The sequence below is a fragment of the Telmatherina bonti genome (genome assembly GCF_933228915.1).
Source record: "Telmatherina bonti genome assembly, chromosome: 24".
Lineage (NCBI taxonomy): Eukaryota > Metazoa > Chordata > Actinopteri > Atheriniformes > Telmatherinidae > Telmatherina > Telmatherina bonti.
This window is the reverse complement of record NC_136633.1, coordinates 23,330,742-23,347,656: the sequence shown is the minus strand read 5'-3', so window position 1 is coordinate 23,347,656 and position 16,915 is coordinate 23,330,742. Positions and strand designations below refer to the sequence as shown.

At 44.3% G+C, this 16,915-nt stretch overlaps 1 protein-coding gene across 1 annotated transcript; it reads left to right on the top strand.

Annotated features, from left to right (window-relative positions):
- Nucleotides 1–3,407: 3,407 nt before the first annotated feature.
- Nucleotides 3,408–16,401, top strand: rp1l1a (rp1 like 1a; the record flags this gene model as incomplete). The annotated part of the gene is made up of 7 exons (XM_079264139.1): nt 3,408–3,641; nt 3,925–4,323; nt 4,406–4,670; nt 4,756–9,431; nt 9,611–10,543; nt 10,633–11,544; nt 15,934–16,401. The coding sequence occupies 7 exons, from the start codon at nt 3,408–3,410 to the stop codon at nt 16,399–16,401; spliced, it is 7,887 nt and encodes a 2,628-aa protein (XP_079120265.1).
- Between the last annotated feature and the right edge of the window lie 514 nt (nt 16,402–16,915).

The following is a 16,915-nucleotide window of genomic DNA, read 5'->3' as shown; positions in this document are numbered from 1 at the left end:
AGAAAAGCCAAACAGCAATTATGGACTGCTGAGCAGCTAAAAACTGTTCAGCAGGACCGAGCTGATTCATCTGGAAAAAATGCAACACTTTAGTATCCTTGTCTCTAAATAAATAAAAAGGGAAATTTTAGTTTGTAAACAAAGTGAAAGCAAAGCGTTTTCTAATACAATAACCTTCAGCATTCAGTTATTCATGTGATCTGTTGGCTTGTTTTTACATGATTTACACACAGACATGCTGCAGCTACATTACAAAACAACCATCTACCCATTATCATCCAACAACATCACATAACACCAACATGTTTATGGTCAAAGAACTAAAGTAACTATCCAAAAGTAGTAAAAAAAAGAACTTTAAAAAGTCATCTGAAGATCAGCTAGCTCTTGTTGATTGCTTCTGTCACACAGTTCAGGCGGATCAGGTTGTGTTTGCTGTGATTTCCAGACAAGAGGCCCCCTGCAGTCCGACGGATTGTCTGTGCTTACAATCCTCTACTGACGAGAGATGTGTGTGTGTCTGTGAGGAAGATGAGGGGAGAGGAAGATGAGGGGAGAGGAAGACGAGGGGAGAGGAAGACATTGGCTGTGTCTGAATGTCCACATCAGTCCCAAACCCCTCATTTACTACACAGGATCACACTATGTACTACACTACATAGCACAATCATTCTGTTGGCGATTCTGACACAAAGTTGGCTATTTTACTCCTCGTTGCTGATCACATGACTACTGGCTGTCTCCACGGCAACTATGGTACATTGTTCTAATCCAATCCAGTCTCGTGAAAATGTTTTATTACCTTAAATGCATTAAATATGCTCAAGAAAACAGGCTTTATTAAAACGATATGGTACCTAATCTGTATTATGATAAAATGAGAATATAATTTAATATAAGTTAGCCGGGCAAACATAACCTGTTGTTTAAGCATTATAAAAAGCCCCAAAAATTTATTTCTTCAACTCCAGAATTCCCAGCATCAGAAATTTGCTTCTACATTCCCTCTACGGGATTACAACCACTAACAATGCAGCAAATATCACCACCCACTGGCGACACCACGTGGTTTTCAGTTCACTCGAAACCATTGAATCCTTTAATTTTCCAGTTGACTGACTCTAAGGCACCCTCTGCTGGCTATCAGGCAGAATACAACTTTAAAGCGCTTGAGCATTGGCTTCACTTTTGAGATAGGGGAGTACATTTATTTAGTAATATATGTTTAAGGCAAAAAAATGCAAATGATCAGATCCTTTCCCATGAATACTTTTTCTGCTCAGCGTAGGTTATGATTACCCCATAATGTTCTCTGGTGAACATTACCTGTCTCATTAGCAGCTTGCCTCGCCAACAGCAACCCCCTCCTCCTCTTGGCCATACACAGATTCTTAAGCAGGCTTTTCTTTCTATCCTTAGCCTCACCCCTCCTCCTGCCTTCTCTCCTTATTTCTCCTCTCTACATCCTCTCCCCCTGCCTTACACCTGATTACCGGCTGCCATTTTACCTTTAGAGCCGTGGAGCTTCAGCCTCTGCTGTCCATCCTGGCGTTTGATCGAGCTGTAAAGCTAGCCGCCACACTTACACAGACTTGGCTTGTAGTCACACATTTCTTCTCAGCTGTGTCGCATCTCTTTGGACCATGTTTCCTGAACATGTGAGTAGAGAACTTAACAGCTTGGTCTAAATGGTTGGAGTAGAAATTTTTTTAAATCTTCAAATATTTTGAATATTACAAATAAATTGCAAAATAAAATGTCCCAAATTTGTTGTTGTAATGTAAAAAAGCAAGTGCATGTTTTAATAAGAGAAGTCATAGTAAATAATTCTGTGTATTGTCAGTTTTCTTGTTTTCCAGAAGCAAAACTCCAGTTTTTATCTCATTAAATGTGAAACAGTTTGTCGTATATGATGCAAAGTGATCTCTGTGGGGTATACGGTTGCTCGGGAAATTCTCCACGTTTATTAAATCTCTGGAATGAAAAATCTGTATTCAGAAAAATGCTGATCAGATACACTTATAATGAGGTAAATCACAAGATGTGTCTCTGCTCTACATGTATAACTACTTCAGTTGGTTTTAAAGGGACAATAGGGATGCAAAAATGGCAAAATATTCCGTAATTGACATGATCAGAAGCTGCAGTTTTGCATGATGCTGGATTAAGCCATTCAGGCCTCAGTGAGAATAGCTTGAATTATTTGGCAGTCCGCCTCTATTTTTGCACCAGTTAAACCTGAACTTCTTTTAGTCTTACAGCAAAATTACATTTCTCTTTGTTTGTAAACTGCAATTATTTTAAAGTACACAGAAATCATATTTTACTATCAAGCCAAATAACTTAATCGCAGCCAAAAATTAACGAGAAAGAAGATTGTAGGATGTATCAAGCAGGTTTAACATAATAAAAAATAGATTTGCACTGGTTTATTTGAATATTTTATTCACATGTGGAGTTTTTCTCCTAAATTACACCAAAAACGAAACGTCAGACGTTAAATGTTGTTGAGAAAGATGGAGCTGAAGAGGGATTAAGAAGGGTAGTGTCACATTGGGACTGTCTGCAGCTAAGAGCAGCGATTTGGCCTCACATTCAGCCTTGTGGGACTTAAACGGTGTATAAGCTGCTGATAATGTTCACCTTTTCTCTCAGGTTACCGGAAGTCATCATGGTTAAACATCAGGTGTCAGATTATGCACATTATACTGGATATATATGGTGATATTTGAGTCAAATGGAGAAACTCCAGTTTATTTTATTTCTTTTTGCACTTTGAGTGTGCGTTTAATCTACACATGCATTATATATGCATTGTATGCATTATATAACTGCGTACACACTTAAGTAACCTATCTAACATCGAATATTCCTTTTATCTGTGCAACACAGGCCGGTAAAACTAATCAAAACTGGTTCATTTTGGCATTTATTTAACATTGGTTTATTAGTTTATTATGGTTTATTTACAATATCCTTAATTTTTTTTTTTAAAATTTTTTTTATTTAACATTAATCTCGCTCTGTTTTTGTTATTTTAAAATTGCAGAAAGGGGGTCATTAATTTCAGGGAGTCCAGAAACAAAACAAGAGCCTATAGGGTTAAATTACAAATGAAAGTGAATCCAAATCCAAATGATTTTGATGACAAAATGTTTCTTATTTAGGCGAGATGACACGTAACACCCTGTATGTGAGGTAGTCCTGTTAGTGGATGTCCTGAATCCTCAGTTAAAGATCCTGATTAAGATCTGTGACCTAGCAAGTCTGATTAGAAAGTATGTGAAGAGGAAAACAAAAAATAACGCAACGCATCAGAGAAAGTAATCTCCTTCTTTTCGACTGTTTTAGACTCAGTGCTGCATGTTTTGCATGTGTGTTTATGCAGGTGTGTGTGAGATCAGAGCATGCATTCAGTCCAAACGAGGTTGTGGGATCCCCGACCCCCATCTAAACATGCCTCGCGCTTCCCTGCACCACCTCCTTCCAATCTGAGGCACATCCATGTGACCTCAGCCACCCCAGCCAAGCGAATCACTTTCTACAAAAGCGGTGACAGCCAGTTTGGAGGCGTCAGAATGGCCATCCACAAGCGCAGCTTCAAATGCTTCGATACCCTGCTGGATGACCTTTCTCAAAAGGTTAGTAGGATGGGTATGATGCAGGATCTCTTTTGAAGTTGACTTCTAAGATCAGGAGTGTCAGTCCTCCGGGTACCGCTGTCCTGAAGGCTTTGGATGTTTACTCCTGCACCATACCTGAATCAGATTAATGGATAAATGCAGGATTGCGGACCTCGAGGACCACAGCTGGACACCGCTGTCTTAGATGCACGTGAAAGAGAATTAGCTGTACCTTCCTGTAGCTAAATCACAGATAAATATGACAAGTATGCACAGTGTACATGTATGCATGTATATGCAGGTTCCCCTGCCATTTGGAGTGCGGACCGTTACCACACCACGAGGCACCCATACCATCAAACACCTGGAGCAGCTCCAAGACGGCGGCTGCTACCTCTGCTCTGACCGGCGGCATGCTAAACCAATTAACATAGAGCTGGCCAGCAAACGACAAGGCATCTGGTACCATCATGGCAGGAGGCCCCAGCGGCCTGAATTCCCATCTGCAACACCGCCCGGCCATATGCACTTCCCTTACAGACAGCGACGGATCCTCCTGGTGAAGAACAGCGAGCCGGGAATGAGGAGAAGCATTGTGCTGAGCAGGAGGTCAACCAGAAGCCTGAGAGCTTTTCTAGAGGAGGTATCCGAGGTGATGCAGTTTCATGTTCGCAAGCTCTACACAGCAGAAGGACGCAGGGTAAAAAAACCATTTCTGCATAAATGTGTAAAGTTGAAGCATTTTGTTAACTAAAGGGGGAAAACTCTCAATTTGTTTGTAGATCGACAGCGTACAAAGCCTGATGACTTGTCCTGGTGTGTTGGTGTGCGTCGGACGGGAAGCCTTCAGTCCAATGCTTATAAACTTCATAAGGAAGACATCAGAAGATAAACTGCCAGGGTTGAGCAGCAAGTCTCCTGGTCTTGGACCTCGGACTCCAGGAAATGGGGCTCGATCTCCTGCAACCCAAGTTGTAAGGTCCCCTCCTCATGGAGCTCAGTCCAGAGCCAGCGAGTATGAAGAAGGACATGAAAGTAAGAAAAATGGTAGGTTGTTCAATGAAATAGAACAAAAGGTGCAAAAATAAGTTTAAAAAAGTGTTGTTTCATATGTACTTGTTCTTCTTTTCAGTTAACTTTGGACTTGAAACCAAGAAGAGCATTATCCATCCTCGCTCCGATTCCTCAAATCGCTCTGCCCGTTTCTCCTTGTCCTCTGAAAAGTCATGCGGCATCTTCTCCCAGGCAAAACCGGCCATCATGAATGACGACATTGAAAAGCGTGTTCTTGTAAATAAAGATGGCAGCCTCTCAGTGGAGATGAGGGTGCGTTTTCGCCTCCAGAGCGATGAGACTCTTCAGTGGTCGACACAAATTAAGAAATCCCCCTCTCTGACCAATGAATCTTGCCCCCTGAGCCAAACCCAGGCGGAGTACCTGCAGCATGGTCAATCAGAAAGCTGTTCGGACCCTGACTCTACAGGCTATGAATGTGTGGACTATAACGGACGACCTGTGCAGTGTTCATTGGAGGACAACCATTGCCCCTGTTGCTACCAGAGACAAGACCATCAGTTTGACCTGTGGGAAAACCCTGCTCACAGTCTCAAACATCCTCCCGTCCCACCTCCACATACATCCAACCACACCATGATGAGACATACACACTCCTCTAGCTCTTCCTCATCATGCAACTCTAGAAGGGTGATCCGCTGCAGAGCACGACTCTCTCAGACACCAGTGGGATCGGGTTCGGAGCAGAGCCAGCTGGTGCAAGAGGAGATGTGTGTGACGGAGCAGGTTGAGCGCAGAGTAGAGATGGTGGAGGACGGAGACACCCAGGTAGAGGTCTGCAAGGTTAGCCGATGCTGCAGTAGGACTGAGTTGGTTGCCATGGACGCCAACCTTCGACCACACAGCGGAAGGTCAGGCGAAGGTGAGCTGATGATGGGGGAAGACGAATATCGCCCATTTTCAGCCGTCAGCAGCTCCTCACATGTTCTTCAGTCACTGAAAGAGGACCAGGATGATGAGGATGATGATCTGCCGCCCAGCGCCTCTCAGTGCTCCCACAGAGATGAATCGTTATCGTCACCAACTCCTGACGCTCACCTGGATGAAAAGCCAACAAGCAGGGTCTCGGCCAACTCGATCCACTCTACTAAACTCAAGGAAAGGGAGGCGCCAGGAAGCAAGGCATTATCTGAAGCCTCTTCCTGTTGCTGTGGAGCAGCTACCCCACACTCAGCAGATCGAGTTCCTAGTTCTGCATCTAATATAAGTAAATCCAAGATCCCAAAATCAGAGGAAGACGGCGTAGCTGACGTTGAGGATGAAGAGATAAAGAGGGCTGTTAGTGGCTTATCTGGTCACACGGGACTTTCAGCTAGCTCTCAGAAGTCAGGAACATCCAGTGCGTGCCTTCACTGTGGCGGCTGCAAGCGTTCGGCCAGCTCTAACAGCAGAGAATCAAAGAGGTCAAATAATTCAAAGATAGCCTCTCCACACCCCGCCTCACCACTCTGCAACAAAGGGGACGGTGACAATGATGATGGTCATGATGACAAAGCCTCGGATGCTTCAGCTGTGTCAACGCAATCAAACAAGACCAACCTCACCAATCATGGACGCCTCTCTGCCATGTCAAACGTCTTAGAGGGCAGAGCAGCCAGTGCCATGTCCAGAACTTCCAATCCGGAGTCGACAGGAAGAGAAGAAGGTGAAAGGGCTACATCGGCCACAAGCCACACATCCAACAAGTCGCACAAGTCTGGGTGTAATGGTTTATCTGGTGTGACAGCAGACCAAGAGGAGGAGAGAAGCCCCAGCGCATTGTCAGCTCAGTCTAATCTGTCTGCTAAGTCTGGCAAGTCTCACAAGTCTCACAAGTCCAAATGCAGCGAAGTGATTGTCATCAATCCAAGAGAAGAAGCAGAGGGGAAAAATGCTGCAGAAAGAGATGCCAGTTCAATGTCGGACAAATCTGGTGCGTCAGTCAAGTCTCATAAGTCCAGCTGTAGCAAAACTGCATCTCCATTAGACCAAAATGCTGCAGAAGATGACGACGCAGGTAAGAGAGCTCCCAGTAGCCTCTCTGTTAAGTCCAATACTTCTGCTAAGTCCAGAAAGGCTGACAGCGTCCAATCATATAAGTCAACTAAATCAAATGTTTCTGCAAAGTCTGGCACATCTCACAGGTCCGCTTGCAGTCACTGCGCAAAAGCGATATCTCCAGTTGGGAAGGCGGAAGAGGAACCTGCCAACAACCTAACAGAAAGAGGAGAGGGAGCAGGCATAGAGGAAAGGGCAGAAAGTGCAGTGTCAGCGAAATCCAATCGGTCTGATAAATCTTCTAAGTCTGCCAAAGCTTCAGGAAGATCACCTTCACCTAGATCGGAAGCTAGAGGAGATGGAGAAGAAAGGGCTGCAACTCAAATGTCTGTCAAGTCTGCAAAGTCTTCTAAGAGGAATGAAAATGAGAAGGCAGTATCTCCAAGCTTACAAGTGGCAGAGGATGCTGAGGAAAGCAAGAGGCCAGACAGTAAGATGTCAGCTAAATCGGAAAATGAAAAGAGGCCAGCCAGTGCTCAGTCGGGTAAATCAGCTTCCTCTGTCAAGTCTTGCCATGGAAACACTGAGTTAAATGGCACGGTGGACAGATCCCCCAGCGTTACTTCAGGGCGATCGCACATTTCTGCCAAGTCCCAGAAGTCAAACCACTCTGCAGCATCTCCAAATCAAGATGATACCGATGCTCTGATTACTGAGACAAAGGAAGAAAAAATTGAAAATGAGGAGCGATCAGAGAGTATCATGTCTGCAAAGTCAAACTCTTCAGGGAGGGACAATGCTTCTTGCAAGTCAAATTCTAGCAGAAATCTTTCAAGTCCAAATGTTGTCACTATCAACACACCAGAAGGGGCGGATGAGGAGGAAAATGAGACACCACAGAGTACCTCAACAGGAATCGAAGTTGGTGAAAATGCCAGTAGTGCACGAAGGAGTAAATCCCCTGGAAGCTTTAATGGCCAAACACTGTCACCAAGAAGAACACCTTCACCCCAAACCCAATCACCTAAAACTCCTGTTGCATCCCTCAGAAGCTCACAACCACCTGCTCAACATCTGCAGCCTAGCTCCGGTGCTGGAGACACAAGAGGGCCCAGCGCCTTGTCAGTTCACTCCGTAAGTTCAGCTAAATCTGGCAGATCTAAATGTCGCTGTGGAGCAGCATCAACACTTGAAAATGGGGAGAAAGAAAAGGAAAAGGAGGATAAGGATGATGGGAAAAGTGAGGGAGGAGCCAGCTTCCTGTCATCCTCATCAAAGAAGCAGAGGAAAGAATCGGACGGCGCAGAGAAACCTTTGAGTCGTGCCTCATCTGGATCAGTGTCACTCGGACTGCCAGAGGACCAAGATACAGCTGATTCAGACAGTGGCAAGTCTAATGTTTCCAAAAACCCAGAAAGTTCTGCAAAAAACAATATAGAGATGACAGGATCTGCTGCGTCCAACAGAAACAGCAGTAAAAGTACATCTTACAATCCTATCCCTACGATTGAAATGCCCAGAGGAGGTGAAGATGAAGATGAAGAAAGTGGAGAACAAAACACAGAAAGAGCCACCAGTGCAGTTACAGTCAAAAGCAGCAGGTCTCGCAAGTCTTGCTGTAACTGTAGTGTCAAATCAGCAGCTCAGATAGCTGAGTCTAAAGAAACGTGTTGTAGTCCTAGCCCTTCTGAAACAGGCAGTGTGAAGTCTGTGTCAACAAATGCGGGCAAATTGGATACCACTAACGTCAGGGCCTCATCTGCAAAGTCAGGAAGTGCTAAACTTCGGAGCAAATCCCCAACAAGTGCCAGCGTTAAAGATGCCAGTTCAGCAAAAAGTTGTGTTTCAACAAATAGTATCACTGAAGACCAGGATGTCAGTAGATCAGCTAGTGAGACCAAAGATACGCAAGACATAGCACAAAATAAAGCAGCCAGTTTCCACTCCCAAAGTCCCTGTAGTCTCAGGCCTGACTCAGCTGCTTCAAATCAGTCAAAGTCTAAAAAAGATTCACAAAAGTCTAACCCGGATTTGGTCAAATCAGGTTTGAGTCCAGTCAGCTCTTTAAAATCCAGCTCAGAAAGGTCCAGCTCACAGAGGAAAGAACGTCCTGGTAAACCTTCCAGCCCTTGCCCCTTACACAACTCCAGACCAGAGAGCAAGGTGGAGGCATGTAGTGAAAGCACGCTGTCTCACTCTCTGTCAGCTGCTGATCTGCTGAAGGAAGCCATGGCTGCAGCGCGCCAAAACAGTCAGCAGTCAAAAGCCAGCAAAACCAACGACAAAGCCAGAAGTGAGAAAAGCGATCGGTCTAAGCGAAGCAGAGATGTAAAAAATCATGAGGGTGAAATAGAACTGACACCAGCCTGTCTGCCTAATGCCTCCCCCAATGAGGTTGTCAGCGACTGGCTTCAGAGAATCCCCGCGAATGCCAGCCTGCTTGCACCTGGCAATGAGTTAAATGGGGAACTGGAAGAGCACGGAGAAATGGAAACAGAAGGCGCAATTGGAGAGGAGGCGACAAAGAAGGAAAGTCCTGGAGATGAGACAGCGGATAAGGATGAGAAAGTTGGGTCAGGAGAGGAAGCAGAAAAAGAGAATGAAGGCAAATGTGATGCAGCAGAAGAGGAGAAAAGTTCAGGTCCGGGCCTTGGGGATGCAGCAGAGATTCATCTCTCTAAGAACTGGCATTGTTCTGCAGCCGTGATGAAGGTTCTTTTGAGCTCCTCTTCGGGTCGATGCCGAAGCATGCCTGAGGTAAGGCGCTTACCAAACCAATCTTGTCCTCATATGGACCAATTAATCACACAGCAAAGTTAAATCATAGTGTAAACATTTAAAAGTAGTTTTTTTTTTTTTGTTTTTTTTTATGTCATGTAAGTCAATTAAATAAAATCTCATGAAAGCATCTATTTTGTATTTGCCATGTTTTCTAGGTGTCTCCTGTTTATGGTCGTAGACTAAGTGCATCAGCCAAGGGGCTTTTGGACTGTTTGGCCCAGCTTCAGCTCATTGAGCCTCCATCAAGCACCGGCAGTCAGGAACAGAAGGACCGCAAGCAGCAGTATGATGAGATCATGGCTATTCTTCAGTCTCTCTGGCTCACCGAACCAAGAGACGTTGAAGTAAAGGAGGCCAAAGACGGTGGTTTGGAGCAGGTGACACCACCTAGGTCATCATCCGGAGTGGGCATGAGCAGTGGCTCAGGCGGATCAGGGAAGGACAACGGAAATCAAGGAGGAGATGAAACACTTGCAAAAGAAACTGAATTGCAACCCGAAGAAGTTGTAACAAAGGTTGCAGTAGAGGACGAGGAGGGTGTACAGGACAAAGACAAGGAAAATGGGATAGAAACCGAGGGGACATCTAAAGCAGAGGAACCGATGAAGAATGAGGATCAAAATGAAAGCCCGAAAGCCACTGAGAACCTATCATCATCGGACAAGACCTCGACCAACAACAGCACAAAATCTGCTACAGACAATGAAAGAGAGACCCTCGAAGGCTCCCCCTCTGACACACCCCCGAATGTACCGCGAGCACCCTTGTCCAAAAGGTTATCCCAAGACCCTGATCCAGTGTGGGTACTCAATCTGCTGAAGAAGCTGGAGAAGCAATTCATGAGCCACTACATTGACGCCATGGTAGAGTTCAAAGTTCGCTGGGACCTGGACGACAGCCTTATCTTGGACACAATGATCTCTGAGCTGAGGGACGAGGTGAGCCGGCGCATTCAGAACAGCATCCAACGGGAGATGAGGAAGATTCAAAGTCGTGCTGGCAAACCGGGGAAGTCGCCCCGGCCGCCACCGTTGGCGAACATCTCTCAGGAGTCAACTATGACGGAGAAGAGGCGCCGAATGTTGAAGGTAGAAGTGCACCGCAAATCCTATTACAATCCTACCACACCTGACACAAACTAACACTTCAGTGGTATAATGGCCGATTTATGTTGCAGGTGATGAAGAACCAGTCCGTAAAAACTGCTGATTCTGTCAGCGATGAAGAAACAGCCGGTGAGTTCAGCGATCAGCGAAGCGAAGATGAGTACTGCCCCTGTGATGCTTGTATGCGCAAGAAAATGGCTGCTCGGCCTTTCAAAACAAATCCTCTAGCAGCTGAAGCTCCCGTGATGATGGAATTTGACCTTCTGAAGATACTTCAGCTCAAGAAAAGCCCATCACCTGCACCTGTGACGGTGCATCAACCTCCAGAGGTGACAAGTGAACGGATGGTTGTCGATGAGGAAGGGAGGAATTTAGAGGTAGTTAGGGAGGAAGAGGAGGAAGATGAAACCAAAGATGATATCAAACCTCATCTTATTCTAGAGGAGACGATTGCTGAAGAGGACGAGGAAGCAGAACAGGACAAAGATGAAGACGATGCACAAGAAGAAGTGGAGGAAGGGGAAGATAGTGACGAGCAGGAAGAGGGTGCAACAACTGGTGAGGAAGCTGAGCCAGATGAGACAACTGAAAATGGGGAGGATGACGAAGGAGAGTGTACATGTCCGTCTGCCAGGGAGGAAGATGAGAATGAAGAGGTGGAGGAAACAAGTAGCAATACCGAGAATAATGAGACAGGGGAAAACGAGAAGGAGACAGGCACAAGGGAAGAGGAAGAGGAGAGTGACAAGGAGACAGTAAAAGAGGCATCATCTGGGGAGGTAGAGGAAGAATCCGGCGAAGATGGCGCTGCAGAGAATGTTGCAAATGAAGATTCAATGCTGGTGGAGGAGGAAAACATCAGTGCATCGGCAGAGGATGAAGCTGATGGAACAGGAGAAGGGGAGTCGCATGAAGATGAGAAGGAGGAAGAGAGTGAGGAGCAGGAGAGAGAAGCATCTGAGGAGGAGAGAGTCTCCTGTCAGGTAAAGATTGTACATTTCTACTTTATTCTGGGATTAGTTGAAAAAGGAAAAAAACTTTTCAGCAGACAGGCTTTCTGACCTGATGTACTTGCTATAGTAAACGAAACGCTACATTTTAATCCTGCTTACAGGTCTGTACAAATGTAAAAATGTCAGACAAAATGGATGATCAAAGTCAATCGAGGTCTTAACTGGCAGACTGGACCGGCATTCTGTGTTCCCATGTATCAAGCCAGAATGGTAGCATGATTGTGTAAAGTTGTGATGATATGGGGCGATCATTAATAGCAAGTAAAAATATTTTATAGGTAAGACAACTTTGCTAAATTATGGGCTTAACACATGGGGGGTGACTAAGTGGCAATGTCCAGCGGGTAAAAGTGAGGCCTATGAGGAAAGTGCCAAAAAATGCAGTTCTCCCTCATCCACTAGAGGCTCCAAAAGAGAGTCAATCCCCATAAACTATTATGTTAAGATAATGCCCACCAAAGTGGGTATAATGGGTGAAGTATGTGCCGTTACATCTAAAATTAAGTTTAATGTTGACCCGGTTAATGTTTGAAGTGATGTTCACAATGGGCGTGGTTAATGTTTAGAGGGGTGCTTTGATGGTATTTGTTTTCTACAGTGTTACAGTGTTGAATCCTCATCAGACATGTGAACGGCACTGTTTTTCATCACCTAAAACTCAAAACTCAAACTCACCTATGTTTGAGTTTGAGTTTGAGTTCCAGCACTCTCTCCGTTCGGTTTCCATGGCGACGAAAAACGCGTCATTTTAGAGAGTTTTTTTCTACTTGGAAATCCTTGTGACGTCCCGGGGGATAAGGTTCGGTGATTGGTTACCTTCTACTGGTTAACAAGGGCATGTACAAATACATCAGGCGGGTGGAAAACGTGAGATAAAGTTATTTCCAACGATGGCTGGTGAGTTTACCAAAGAGAGACATCCTGCTGCATTCGTTGCTGTGGGTTGCTGTTTTCCACTTCGTTTTCAGGGTCTGATTCAGGTTCCAACATGTAGGGCTGTATGGCTATGTGTTGACAGTGTTTTTTTTTTTTTTTTTTATTGGGTTCATATTAGCCTAATCCTTCTGTTTATGAGATGTTACAATGACGGCGGAAGCAGTTGCAGTGCGGGCTCCCGATGTAGTGCAGTGGCGGGAGGCGGGGCTTAATGCGGAAGAGTCTCAATCCACTCATTTTGCCCACAGGCTGATCTGACAGCCTACGGAGACGGTCGGTCTGAAGTAAATAAAGCCATTTGTGACAATAACTCCATCAATCCCAGCCCTTCTGGGCTCAGAAATAAAAAAAAAATTAGCCTGAAATGCACATAATATTTCCACTTTAAAAGTAAAGCGCAGAGTTGGCATGGTTAAGGTCTGAAGTCAAATCCTAATTTAAACTTCATGTTAAATATTTATTAAAGTGGTCAAAGTTCATATTTGAATTGAAATTCAAACTGGGAATGGTTAACGCTTGAAGTTAAATAGAAACGGGTGTGGTTAACGCTTTAAGAGAAGTTCAAAGTGGGCGTGGTTACTGTTTGAATGAGCAATTATAACTTATACTTTATTAATTGAAAAGATTTTTTTTTTTAAATGGCACAGAAGTGTGAAGTGGATGGGATATATCTGCTCTTAAGGCCCATTACTTCTTTAGGCCATGTACGCATGGAGAGTTTAGGTGTATCTGAGAAAGGTTTTTTTTTTTCTAAAGCATTTTCTCGACAAAACTGGCACTTTAGAAGCCCCTAAATACTAAATAGTCCAATATTATATAATTACTTCTAAAAAAAAAAAGTTTTTCTGAACCAATGTCTCCATTCCCAGAAATGATCTGTCCTGGTCCTCTTGCGCCAGTGTCCTGCGGGCTTTCCATGTCCCCCCTCGTCTTGCAATACACCTGATTCAGATCAATGTGTATATAGCAGACGTGCAGTCTGAGTCATGTGTGTTCAAGCAGGAACCCTTTGAAAACCTGCAGGACCCTTGAGGACCAGGATTGAGGATCCCTGCCATGGCCTCACCTTTCCCTTAAGCCACAGGCTTAACCCCTGCCAACAGCTACAGAAATGGTGGATTACTGCGTTTTGTTGTGCTGTAGAAGCTACTGAGCATTGTTTTCAACACGTCTCCTTTTTAACTCAGTTCTCCACAACCTTTTTCTTAGTATGTTTGTTTGCATTGCACAAGTTTAGACACATTCTCCATTCTTTCCTGTTATGTATTTTGTTGCAGAATTACAGCACCACCTACAGGCCTGGGGTCCGTTTAGTTTCCATGTGTATGTAGCTTTAAAGACACACTACAGAACTTTTGCCATTTTCCCCATCACGCACCCCCTATCAACGGCTAATTCAGCGTGTTTAAATCAGGCCGTTCCTTCTTATACCGTGAAGCGAAACATCACATCACGTCCTGGATGTAAAAGTTGTATATTTCGGTTTCTTCATCCTGGTATGCTGCTGGGTTGCAGCGGCTTTAGATATACACATGATAGATGTCACTGTGTCATTGAACAAGCCCCGGACGTGGAAATTTAAGATAAAAAACTCACTTAATGTGTCTTTAAGACTCTTTATACCCTATGTAGCAAACTGACATGCAGACAAATTCGACCATCTCCTGCATCGTTTACATATATGTAATTTGTTCCATTTTTGAGGATCTTGTGGATTGGTTACTTGACTAAGTAAATGGAACAATAGTGGTAACCATAGAGGCAGCGCTGAGCAGTGGAGCTGACGCGCGACCAGAGAAAGGAACAAACCAAAGAAGACTATAGGAATAGTTGTGGAGATGGCAGGAGCTTTGAAAGGCTGTGTGAGAGTGCCAGGCATATTGGGCAGTTGCATATAACTTCATAGTAGTGTGTTACCACCATCAACTGGTGTCTGAAACGAATATCAGAATATAGAAGTAAACTTTGAATTCAAAATGGATAAAATGAACAACTAAGGCAACATAAAAGACGCATGGAAGTATGAGAGTGGCTCATTTTTTGAAGAGGCTAATTGTGCATATTAACAGAGCCTCTTAGTTTTTTATGTACTCATTTTGGTCCATTTTCAGAGGGCTTGCAGATGTCTAAACCCGATTTAGCAGAGGAGCACCAGTGAACTCTGCACTGCCCTCTAGTGGATGTTTAGCTAACAACCATGCCAACGTAAAAGACACATGGTAGTATGGGTTGACAAAGTCTGGATGGATATACATATTTACATAAGTAGAGATCATAAATGAGCCTTTCGATATGGTTTCGACAACAAGCCGCCATTTCTGACCTTGAGTGAACAACTAATAAAAATTTCCTTCGCGGCTGTTGGCAGTAGATCCATAGATGGAAGTAGAATTGTTACAATATTACTCAAATTTGCTGTTAATGATGTTGTATTTAATTGCCAAAGCCATAGTTTCCCATGATGACACACACATCCAGGCATTCCTCACTGTCAGGAACATATAATATAATATAATCATGTAGACCAGTGATCCTCATTGTTAATTCAACAAGAGCTGCACTCAGTATACTAAAACCAGAGAAGAGCAGCCATCCCCCCAAAAAAGCGTTCCCATGCTACCTATTCTGCTACAGTTTTTTAGCAAGGAATCGTTATCCTAAATATTGCACGGAGTAGTGGCATTCTTAGGCAACAGTATATGGTGAAAATACAATAATGCCTCTGGAATGGGGGTGTTTCTTTTTCTATACATTTATACGGAGATACCAATGGAGCAGCTCTTTGGTGGAGTTCAGCGCAGCTGAAATTAGCCATACTGGCAACTCTGAAAGGGTCAGTTAGGGCCGTTAGGACAGCAAAGTTTCTGCAAGCAGCCTGCAGCTCTTGTTTGTGGAGAGAACTGCACCATTGAGGATCATTATGACTTGTTTAGATAGCATTTTCAAAAAGCCAGTGGCTGCTTCACAAGCTGCAAGTCAAGAGTCAGTGAAACGCATGCGACTCGCGAGTTGCGCAATGAGGAACACTGTTGTAGACACATCAGTAACAGTTGCTGAATAAGAAGTTTCTAGCGCTCTATTTTAAAACAGCGCCAAGTCTCTGAATATGACCCTGGAGTTACAGTCTGCTGTACCTTAAAGAGGAATCTGACCTACTGCAGCTACATTGCTAATTCTAAGCCAGGGGGGAAAAGATAATCTGATCATCCAATTAGCCAGCCTGAACAAATCTGTTTTGTTTGGCCGCAAGACAGAACTTCCCCTGATGGGTGTCTGCTGTAACTGTTAGCCATTCACTGCTTCCACCATTTAAATCAATGTTTTTAGCACTACTTTCCATTTTCTGCTGCACTGTTATGATACAACTTGGTTTAGTATGACTGTTAAGCTATAAATCTGATTTTTTTTTTTTTAACCTCTCAGAGTCAAAATGCAACTCCAACTATCTGTGTGACCGAGGGAGAGGAAGCTGACGCCGAAGACTCGGACGACAGTAAACGTCAGAGTGAAACTGGTGCCGAAGAATCAGGACGGGAGGAGACTGGCTGTACAGGAGATGAGGAGGAGAAAGAGAGCGGTGAAGATGGCAAGGCAGATCAAGATACAGTAGAGGAGTTCAAGCCAGAGGAAGATGACAAGACCCACAGAAACAAAAAGGAAGAGGGTGCCCTCCTCCATCAGTTCACAAAGACCTCAGTAGAGTCCCAGTCCGGCTCCATGGAGGAAGTTGACATGGATCTATCTTCGAACCTTGTGGACTCCATAGGGGTACCCAAAACGGCCGATGACGTATCTGCTGGTGGTGGCGTGGGCCACAGGAGGAGCCGGTCACCAGCCAGGGTGAAACGGCGCAAACCCAAGGAGATTGACAACGAAGTGGATGACTTTTGATTCACAACATAGGACAACATCACAGGTGGATCCAGCACTTAGTAACCAACTGGAATAAAAGAAACTTGCTCTTGCAAGAACTGCAAGTCTCATTTCTTTAGGTTTTAAGACTTGTTTGAACACTCAAAGCACTTTATCCATCCAAATCCAGCAGGAGTAGTCCTGGCGACTCACATAACCGATATCTCCCATGATTGTAGAAACCTGAAACTTGAAACAAGCAGGTTGAATATTTGATCAAATGATATAGCCAATTATATAACCAGTACCTCACGGATGTATTTTATGTCAACCCACTGTTTAAGTAGTGTTTAAAAGAACCAGTTTCTTATCTGTGCGTGTCTTTTGGACTTGTGTCATGAGGTAAGTGCTGTATTCTCAGGGGTTTAAACAGCCATCTTACTCTGGACAGGTCATCTCTTAGCCAGTACTTAACTACCTGCTTAGATCTGTAGCCCGCTAAGCAGTTCTCGGTTTCAATCTATATAAACTCTGTGATGTAATCTGATTACCT